At 37.2% G+C, this 10,762-nt stretch overlaps 1 protein-coding gene across 1 annotated transcript in view; it reads left to right on the top strand.

Annotated features, from left to right (window-relative positions):
• The window catches only part of WWTR1 (WW domain containing transcription regulator 1), a 64,921-nt gene extending 54,430 nt beyond the window's left edge, over positions 1-10,491 (top strand). Inside the window, exons 3-6 of the mRNA XM_032192981.1 lie at positions 1,462-1,661; positions 8,439-8,572; positions 8,652-8,764; positions 8,989-10,491. Of these exons, the coding sequence (XP_032048872.1) occupies positions 1,462-1,661; positions 8,439-8,572; positions 8,652-8,764; positions 8,989-9,173 (632 nt within the window). The 3' untranslated portion in view covers positions 9,174-10,491. The remainder of the gene's footprint in view (positions 1-1,461; positions 1,662-8,438; positions 8,573-8,651; positions 8,765-8,988) is intronic.
• Positions 10,492-10,762: the final 271 nt, after the last annotated feature.

Raw genomic sequence — 10,762 nt, forward strand, 5'->3', positions numbered from 1 at the left:
GTGAGCACATGTCAATAAATTTGTCAAATGAAGCAAGGCAAAGTTTATGCTGGCCCAATGCCTGTGTACCTGCTTTATTCCAACTGCAGAAAAACAAGCAACACCCAATTTGGCAAAAAACTAACTAGCAAGAAGTCAACCTCTCTCTTTTTTTTTTTTTTCTTTTAATTTTTTAACTTGGGACTAGTAGAGTGAGTTAAGATCAATATTTTGCATTGTATGTGTATCATACATTTGATCCAGGCTTTAAAATCATCAACCCATTTCTTTCAATGCACACTTTCAAGAGGGATTGCTCTACCATATCCTTCAAGGTCAGTGATATGCACAACATTAATATCCAGGTCTGAGAAGCAGAGAACTGAGTTGAGATTTCTGTTTTCATATGGTAAGAGCAATGAGTGAAAGACAAAAAGGAAAATACAAATCATAGTCCTTTGGAAAGAAAGACATTGTACCTTTTTTAGGAAGTATTTTAGTACCTGGGATATTCTTGTTAAAACAGTAGAGCTTTGTTAATTACATTATTGCCTCACTAGTGAAAGAATCCTTGCACAAATGTCAATTTTAAAGCAGTATGTGGGTATCACTTGTTATCCAGACTGGCTTTAGGCACTGTATGTATTTTTTACTGGAAATGTGGAGGAAGAAAAGAACTGTTCATTCTATGGCACACAAAAGGCATTGCATTGCTGAGAACTGATGTATTTTACTCAAAAATAAAATGGAGGTCCAATCAAACCTAACTCTTAGAGTAACTTACTTTTCTTTCTACCAATACTAACCATTGTCACATACTATCAACAAAATGGAGGTACAAAAGAGGCTGTGCAGCCACCCTGCTTTGTCTCATTTTCCTCCTGTTTTTTTTCCCACTACAAATAGGGAAACATCTTCAGAGAGATGGGATGTTTCTGTTTCTATGTACAAGTGATACCTCCTGGTGAAAGTTCCAGTTGATTATTTTGGCTTTGTGGCATGATTACCAAAAACATCTAGCTAGCTCACTGCATGTTATAGGTACACATTTATAGAGAAGTTTTCAATTAAAAAGTTTGCATATCATTTACTACCTATGACTAGGTAAATATTTGAACATACCAGGATCATAGAATCATAGAAGGGTTTGAGTTAGAAGGGACCTTAAGGATCGCCCAGTTCTAACCTCCCTTCCATGAGCAGGGACAACTTCCACTGGATCAGATTACTCAAAATATGACTTTAAATACTTGTTGTATCTTAAGTATTTAAATTTCATACACATATAAAATATTTCAGATTATTTATTAAGCAATTACTAGTATCAGATCTTGCCAGGTAGCATAGTTCTCTCGATCATTAGAAGTAAATAATTCTAATGATGCTATACTCACTGTAGATGAGCAATATGTGTCGTAGGCATTCTGTTACCTTAAAGTACAATTGTTCTTAATCAGACTTGATTTCTTTTCTTTCCCACAGTTATGAATCACCAACACCAAATAACACACAGCACAGCTATCTCACAGCAAAGTCGTCCTCCCCAGACCCCACAGCCAGGGCTGTTGAACATGCCCAATGCACTGACCACACAGCAGCAGCAGCAGCAGAAGTTGAGGCTCCAGAGAATCCAAATGGAGAGGGAGCGAATTAGGATGCGTCAGGAGGAGTTACTGCGACAGGTAACACCGAGGATACGCTTCTATTCTGTTCAAGAGCTTTTGGTTCGATGCATCCAAATTTTTAGCAGGTACAATTAGTAGCACTGTTAATTTATGTCAAGGTTAAACATTGCTTTAGGTAAGGATAACCAAAAAACTAATACAAATAGAGTCTTCATGAACAGAGAACATTTCATTTTTTCTCTCAACTAGCATTGAGCAGAGCACAAAATGTCATATAGCAGTTCTTGGAAAACAAAGTATAAGGAAAGAGACTCAAGAGTCACAGGCCTCAACTGTTTCTTACTCTCTATGATGGCAATGTAAAGACCAAATTCTGTTTAACAGCTGTTTATAAATCTAGAACAACTATCACTGGTTATTTCTCAGTCTACTTTGATTTCCGTAAAAGACCATGTTCATGCTTCATTGAAGATAAGGCAGAACATACAGGCTTGTTCTTGAATCTGATCCCAGTTTTATAATTTGCAACCTTTACCTTTAATTGAAATAAAAACACATTCATATATTACATGAGTACCTCAATTTTGCTGACTTTTCAGAGATGTGTTTCTGTAGGTGTTTTGTTTATTTTTCTATTTCATAAGTTTTAGCTCTGTATAATGACTCATATTGAATAAAATAGATAGGTAGTTTCCTTTACACTGCCTTAAGGAAATAAACAGAGTCTTTTATTCTGCTAGAGACCACTCTACTGATGATATTGTGCTTTGCACAGTATATTAATCAGCTTCCTTAGAGAAAATAAACAACCTGTTTCCATTAGAAACAATGTGAACTAAGTAAATTTTACCAAGGATATCACCATTATGGCCAGTGACCTTGTAAACGCTACAGTTACAGGTCCAAGTAGCTTTGAAAATGGTGACTTTCACAAAAATCAAAGAATCACAAATTGGCCTCACACTAGACATCATGCCACTGGTCACCACTCTCTGGGCTCAGCCATTCAGATAGTTTTCAAACCTCACCTCATCCAGCCCACACATTAACAGCCTCTCTGTGAGGAAAATATAGGGGACAGCGTCAAAAGCTTTACTGAAGCCTAGGTATACAATATTCACTGTTCTTGCCTTTTCTCCCAGGCCAGTCACATAATCATAGTTGTTTATCAAGTTGGTCAAGCATGACCCTCTTGGGGAATCCATGCTAACAACTCCTGATGATTTTCTTGTTCCTGGAAATGTTTTCCAGGATTAGCTGCTTCATCATCTTCTCAAGGATCAAGACGAGGCTGATCACTCTGTAGTTTCCTGGGTCCTTCTTCTTGCTCTTGTTGATGTTAGGAGAGACATTTGCTTTCCTCCAGTCTTTAGCCACTTCTCCCAGTCACCATGTTTGATCAAAGCTTATCAAGAGTGGCCTCACAATGACATCTGCCAGCTCCCTCAACACTCATGGCTACATCCTATCAGGGCCCATGGATTTAGTATGTCCAGCATGCATAATTATTCCCTGACCTGATCCTTTTCCACCAAGGGTGCATCTACCTTGCTTCAGTCTTTTCTTCTGGTCTCCAGGACCTGGGATTCCTGAAGGCCAGTCATTCTGGTAATGACTTTGCCAAAGAAGGCATTTGGTAGCTCACTTTTCTCAGGTCCTCTGTAACTGGGTGGCCAGTGTAATTCAGCAGTGAGCCCGTATTTCCTCTGGTCTTCCTTTTGTCACATATGTAAAGCCCTTCTTTGTTGTCTTTTACATACCTAGACAGATTCAATTCTAAATGGGCTTTAGCTTTCCTGATGTCATATTTGCATGCTTGGACAATGTCTCTGTATTCCTCCCTGGTCACCCGTCCTCACTGACAGCCTCTATGAAATTAATAATTCTGTGGAATTACTATTTCATGTCTGCAGCTCTTTTGCCTTTGGGTCATTTCAGGGTAACAATTGTTTATACTGTATTTATAAATACAGTGTGACCAGTCTTGGCAGCACTTAAAAACATGTTTGTGACCAGGATAAAGATGACAATAGGCTGAACTTTTCTGATGTGTTAGAGTACCTTAAGTTGCTGTAATTTTTGGAAATGGTAGTGACTTCTGTAGAATGCAAAAAGAAACTTAAGAAAAATCCTCACACTTAGATGACCTTTAAGGGAGAGTAGCAGAGTCTGTGTAAAGGATGGGTAGCCACAAGTAAGTGAAGAGTGGTACTCACTCTTGTTCTGACAAGTTGGAGGAGAATTAGTGAGAAAAAATATATCAGTGTTGAAAACAGACTGGAACATCTAAATGACCTCTAGTAGGCATTGTAGGGTAGCAAAGAAAAGGGGACATACCCACTTAGTGGGTGTGAAATAGAGTTCTGGATGATCAGAGCAGATCTATCAAAAGGGAAATATACTCACAAATAATTTGTTTTATTTTATAAGCAGCAGTCATGAAAATCTTGAATTAGTGACCAGTGTTTTGGTTTCCTCTCGGAAAAAAAAAAAAAGAAAAAAAAGAAAAAAACAGGAAAAAAAAGCAGAATTGCAAAAATTTTAGTGAGAGTATTTGTAAAAACAGTTTATGATAATATATTTGCAACATTTATATTTTTACTCTTTTATCTCCTTCCTCTAAATGTATGTATAAGAACTTAAAGAAATTCTCTTTAACAAAATTAATTAAAATTCATTTATAGTTTTTGAATCTGTACAGCACTATCTAACAGCATTTGAAAATAAGGAAAAAAGAAAAAAAAATTAAATTATGTTCCTTTTATAAATCCTGAGGAAACACCTATTTTTGCATGTGATTATTCCCAACATCTTTGGTGAATATTTGTACATGCTCAAAGTTAAGCATGTGCTCAGTGCTCTTGCTGAACAGGCATGTGAAAGGCAGATACAAGTCCGTTAATGTCTCTGAAATTTTTTATCTACTTGTCTCAGGGCTGAATTTGACTTTTATGGTTCAGACCTGAGTCTAAAAACTGTGCCGACACCAATGTCTTGTGCCCATGATCAATTTCCATTTACCTTAATTTCTGGGAACTACATTACATTATATCACCTGTGTGTGCAGAATAACTGCGTTCAAGGTAGTGTTCTCTGACCTGATCAGTAATCCCAAGTCTTGCACATACATTCTTTACTATCAAGAGCTCAGAACATAATAGTGCTGGCCATAGGAAGAGAGTGGACCTAATTTGCTCTGAGTTTAGTCATATTGTCATCATGCTAATAATGCAGCTAGCTATTTCTACTTTCTTTGGACCTGTTTTTGCTCCAGAGCAAGAGCAAATTAAGCTTCAGAACAGGTGAACCATTAACACAATGGCTGGTTTCCCTGCCCTGCTGACTGTTCTACTTTGAAACTAATACGTGTAAAACATTATGCAGCTGTGCTGTGCTTAATAAAGTCTTCAACTTATTATGCTTATTATGCTGTGTAGCACCCTGCACTGATGCTCTTTGTTTAAGATATAAAGCAGGACAGTATCACTTTGCATTACTAAAATTTCCAGAACTGGGTTAGCTTCTAGGAGACAACATATTTGCAACTCGAGGAAGGTAAGATGTAAAATCTATCCTTTGCAACAGAACTTTGTACACTTCCTGCCATTAGCCTGAATAGCAGTGAACCCTGGCATCTGAGAAGAATGTGGCAAATCACTCTGGAACAGGACCCTTTGCTACTGTTTTTGCTTTTTTAGTGTGACCTATCTAAGGGAAAAATGCTGACTAAAAGTGTGCACTGCTGCTAGGCGACTCCAAGGAGGTGCAGAGAGCTTGAGCAAGATGGGAGGAATTCTTTCAGTCTTCAACAAATCCGATTTCAGCCTGGCAGCAGCTGCTGGCTCCCTGTAGCCACTCCTGGCTGCAGCTGCTTGGGTGGAGCAGCATACCCAGCCTGAAGGAGCATGTGGTCCTGGAGGCACTCTGCTTAGGGGATTTGTTTACTGCTTTGTCCTTCTCTGCATTAGTTGGTAAAGCCGCTAGAACAGCAAACTCAGTGCATGCAGGAAGGGCGTTGTGTTTCAGCAAGCCAGTATGACTGAACTTCCATTTAAAAGTTTCCTTGCTCAGTTTTGTCATTCTGGAAAGAGTTTTCTTTCTTACTGGTTTGTTTTTCTCAGCTTTCCAAAGGAAATGGGAGAAATCTGCTTGCTGCCGAAGAGCTTTCTTGGAAGTTGAAGTAACTAGAGTTGATTTCAGTAAAAAATCTCTGAAAGTGTCATATAGGAAAGATATCCAAGTGCTCTTCTCTTCATGTACAAATGCCATCTTTCAGCTCATCTGGAAGGGCAAGAATAGTCACAAAAAAGCAACGCATCTCATAGGTAGCTTTCTAATCCCCTTATCCTATTCCATAAATGTGTGTATGGAAAGGTACAGGGGCTCAAAAGCAGCTGTAGAAGGAGTGGTGTATGGGGACACAGATGAAAATTTATCACGGTTTTGTGGCTCAAGAATAGAAGGTCACTTGCATGCTACAGCCTGCACAGAAAAATTTTATTACTTTATTTTTAGTAATAGCATTTGATTTTTAGAAATGACAGCCAAGTGCTAACAAACATGTATTTTACATATTGTCAAACTAGGGGAAAGGCTTTTATTTCTTCTTTTTGTTCCATTCTTACCTTTTTTAGCGTGGAACTCTCTCCAGTAAGATTTGAAAATTCAATGCCTAAGTATTAAAGACATGAACTTTATCTCTGGATTGGACTTTTAACAAAAAAAAATCTTGGCAAAGTATGTCCTGCATCATTTTCGCTGTCTTCCTTTTCATCTTTCTTCCTGTATCTTCCTGTATTTCTTTCTCCTTCCTTCCTTCCTTCCTTCCCTCCTTCCTTCCTTCCTTCCTTCCTTCCTTCCTTCCTTCCTTCCTTCCTTCCTTCCTTCCTTCCTTCCTTCCTTCCTTCCTTCCTTCCTTCCTTCCTCTATTTATTTCTCTATTTCTTTCTCTCTGTCTTGCTAGTGTTAGTTTTGCTTGTGTTGTTGCAGTTGCTATTTACTTCTTATATTTAAAAAAGTATTTTCACCATCTTCATGTAGACAGTTAAAAAAGCAGGTCTGCCCATTTTCTGAGATTTGTATATTTTCACAGACATACATAAGCTATCATGTGTAAACTATTAAAACTATTCAGTCTGCGTATTTTTAGCATTTATTAAATAATTACATAATCTAATGGAGATTACTATTTATCAGTCAGTTACTGGCAATTTGATTATAAGTGAAGCATTATGATAATGGGCACCAATAGATTTTAGTTCCCAATGCATAATGGTTGCATTATTAATGCAGAGACCAGACTGGTCCTCCTTAGTGAACAAATCAATTGCAAACATAGTAAAGCATTACATTCTAGCCTCAAAAAATTGTTTATTTTTCTGTATTTGGGAGAATGATTGAGTGACCGATTCAGCAGAGAAAGGTTTTGTACTACACTTTAAATAAAACATTTATTTTCCTTATTTCATAAAAATATGTAATAATAATTAGGTTGATTGAAACAGGTTTACTGATACAGCTTCAGTATTTTTAAGGTCTTGGGATGTTTGGAACATCTCTGTGGAGCCAAACAATAATTGTATTAGAACTCTGTACCACTAGATGTCATGGTTGTTTCATGGAGCTACAACAAGGAGGATTTATCTTCCAGGAAGAGTTGAAAAAAGTTTCCTTTGGCTCTAATTGCTCGTTTGTCATTTTTAAGACAGTATACAAGAGACAGATCATTAGGCAGATACTTATTATTAAGCAGAGGGTTTGTTATTGGATTAAATTCTTGGTTGCAGTGGTTTTCTTCTAATTTGCTAAGTACTTTATGGTTCCAACTTGGATTATTCTGCTTTGGTATCTAGCAAATTATATCATCTAGTTTGTCATCAGAAGGGCAACAAAGATAGCGAAGGGTCTGGAGGGCAAGATGTATGAGGAGCAGCTGAGGTCCCATGATTTGTTCAGTCCAGAGAAGAGGAGACTGAGGGGAGTGGGCCTTGTGGTGGCGGGCTGCTCTCTCACAAGGGGAGCAGAGGGGCAGGCACTAGCTCTGCTCTCTGGGGACAGTGACAGGACCCAAGGGAATGGCATGGAGCTGGGACAGGGGAATGTCAGGCTGGATATCAGGCAGAGGTTGTTCACTGAGAGGGTAGTTGGACACGAGAACAGGCTCCCCAGGGACCAGGTCACTGCACCAAGCCTGCTGGAGTTCAGGAAGCATTTGGACAAAGCCCTCAGGAATGGGGTTTAATTTTTACTTAGTCCTGTGTGGAGCTGGGAATTGGACTCAGCTATCCTTGTAGGTCCCTTCCAACTTGGGATATTCTGTGATTTCATAGTTCTAACTCTTGCCCAGCAGTTTATACTGAGAGCAATTTCACTTAAGGTAAGATGTTAGAAGAAACACATGAGAGATTAAATTTGATGTTTTAAATTGTTTTATTATTCCTACTCCAGCTCTCAGAGTAGCCGACCTCACTGAAAAGTAAACTGAAATTATAATTTGAATGTTGCACAGCTCTCATAGACACGTGAAAACCCTCAATTGGATTTAGCTGGCCCTTGAAGTGTGGACAGGCAATTAATAATTGGTGGTAATGTGCAGACCTATCAGTGTTTATGGTGGGGCAACATACAAGTTGTCCTAAATTACAACATAGGTAGTTTGACTTTGTAGCTATTATCTCTGTGGCTGCAAAGCTGTAGAGTTGTCATCAGTTACATTGTTTAGAATTACTTTCCTGAATAAAAAGAGGTATATATATTGCAGGTTCTCTTTTGTGAGACTGCAGTGATTCTGAGCTGTTGGAATAACCTTTCTCTTTTATTTATTTGCCTTTTCAGGAAGCTGCACTGTGCAGGCAACTTCCCATGGACTCAGAAAACATGACCCCAGTTCAAACAGCTGTGAGCACAGCAGCCATGACACAAGACATGAGACCTGTTACAAATAATGGATCTGATCCTTTCTTGAACAGGCAAGTTCATGTCCTCCATATTAGACAATCTACACTTTTAAAGTTGTCTCTCTAAAGCAATTTCTGTTTCTATTTATAGTGGGCCATACCATTCCAGGGAACAGAGTACAGACAGTGGTTTGGGATTAGGGTGCTACAGTATACCAACAACACCTGAAGATTTCCTCAGCAACGTAGATGAGATGGATACAGGTAGAATAACCTGATTTACCTTAAAGTATAATGATATTAACAGTGTCTTATTATAGCTAATAATGTTTTATAATTGTGTAATTTTTTAAGGTAACATTTGCAGAGGATAGGCATTATTTTAAATGCTTATGGGAAACAGGGAGGGTAATTTTTATATTAAGTGTGTTGTTTTAAATTACTTCTAAGAAGAGTTTGGTATAAAAATTCTTCTTTACTTTTCCCAGGAGAAACTATAGCACAGACAACAATGAACATAAATACACAACAAACACGTTTCCCTGATTTCCTCGACTGTCTTCCAGGAACAAATGTTGATCTTGGGACATTAGAGTCAGAAGACTTGATCCCTATCCTGAACGATGTGGAGTCAGTACTCAACAAAAATGAGCCCTTCCTTACATGGCTGTAGTCATCCATTATTCAATGCTGATTCAGCCTATAATGTAATTCAGAGTTTCTTTTTCCTCTTTAGATAGAGGTAGAATATCTGAAAATCCTCAGAGATTACTGCGTTAATGACTTTTGTTAGTTTAATCTCTGCGTGGATTTGATTGACACTAACTTAAATGTAAAATACATATATGGATACACATACATAAATATCATACATAAATATGTATTTCTTCCTCTTCAGAAGAGCACACACTAGTTTACGCATTTGTATAATTCTTTTACTTTTCAGATCAGGCAGAAATGTTTCACTTTAAGGACAGAAATTTAGTGTCATTTGTGCATGTCTTTGACTGATCTTCTAGGTATTGATTAACATCACAAACCCTTAATGAATCACAAAAGCTAACTACTAGGTCACTTGGTTCAGAAAACCAGCACAGCAACAGACCATGTAAGCAGTTTTATTACTATATTTATGACAATACTATCAGAGGCTTTTTTATCAACTTCTTTAAGCTTTAAAAATATTTTTTATTATTAGCAAAACTGTGCTGTGTGGACTATAGATTAAATCTGATCCATATCAGCCATAGTAATTCTCATTATATATTTGTAAAGGCACAAACAGTACTATTGCAGGTTTGTTTGTTTGTTTTTTCAGTATATTACTGTATAGTTTTCAGGTAGTAAATATGCTTTCATTTTTAAAGTACCAGGATTGTTCAGCAACAGTTTCACACTGCTATAGTGTTGTAAAATAAAACAGACTGGTACTAACTGCACACTTTTTAAAATAATGTTACAAAAAAGCAATTTTTAATGGATCTTAGATTTTGATGTTTATTATATTAAACACTACAATTTTGTAAATTAACACATGAACAAACAATTTTTATGTATAAAAATCTGGCAAATAATGCAAAAAGCTGCTGTTGAAATCAAGACAGAAAAATGTGGCACAACTTGGTAATATCATATGTAGTGGGAAAAAGTGTTCGCTCATACTGTTTTCAGTAATGTGCTTAACTGACAATGTCAAACTGTACATGTAGTTGTATACATGAAAAAAGATGGTAACTTTATCAGGGCAAAGCTAAGCAGTATTGTTACTTGTCTTGTAAAGTTGCATAGTTCTTAAGTCTTTCAGTTACTGTAATTTGTGTACAGGACACAAGGCATAATGTTCTCTTTGCACTTCTACCTATTGTATATCCTACAAATACTTCTTTCTCAGAGGTTTGGGACTGAGAAGGCATCAAGGACATAAAGCATCTAGTTCCCCTGAAATGCAAATGAAGTCCTAAAATTCTTAAATATTTTGAGGATATATTATTTATAATCTATGAATTTAAGCTTTTTATATTGAAAAATGTCTTTTTATGAAAAGCGTGAAAACTTTTCTTTGAGCTTAATCTGGGTTGTGTAGAGAGAGGAAGAGATGTAGCACTCAGTGTAAATGTGTGTTTTTCAGATCTAACAACACTTAGTAAGATATTACCAATGAGCTAGAGTATTGATCACTAAAGACTTTTTTCCATCTGGTGGGATGAACGTAGGTGAAAAGGTCAGAGATGAAGTTATGGGAGCATGAGAAGGCTTGGAAGT

This window comes from Aythya fuligula, chromosome 9, assembly GCF_009819795.1.
Source record: "Aythya fuligula isolate bAytFul2 chromosome 9, bAytFul2.pri, whole genome shotgun sequence".
NCBI lineage: Eukaryota > Metazoa > Chordata > Aves > Anseriformes > Anatidae > Aythya > Aythya fuligula.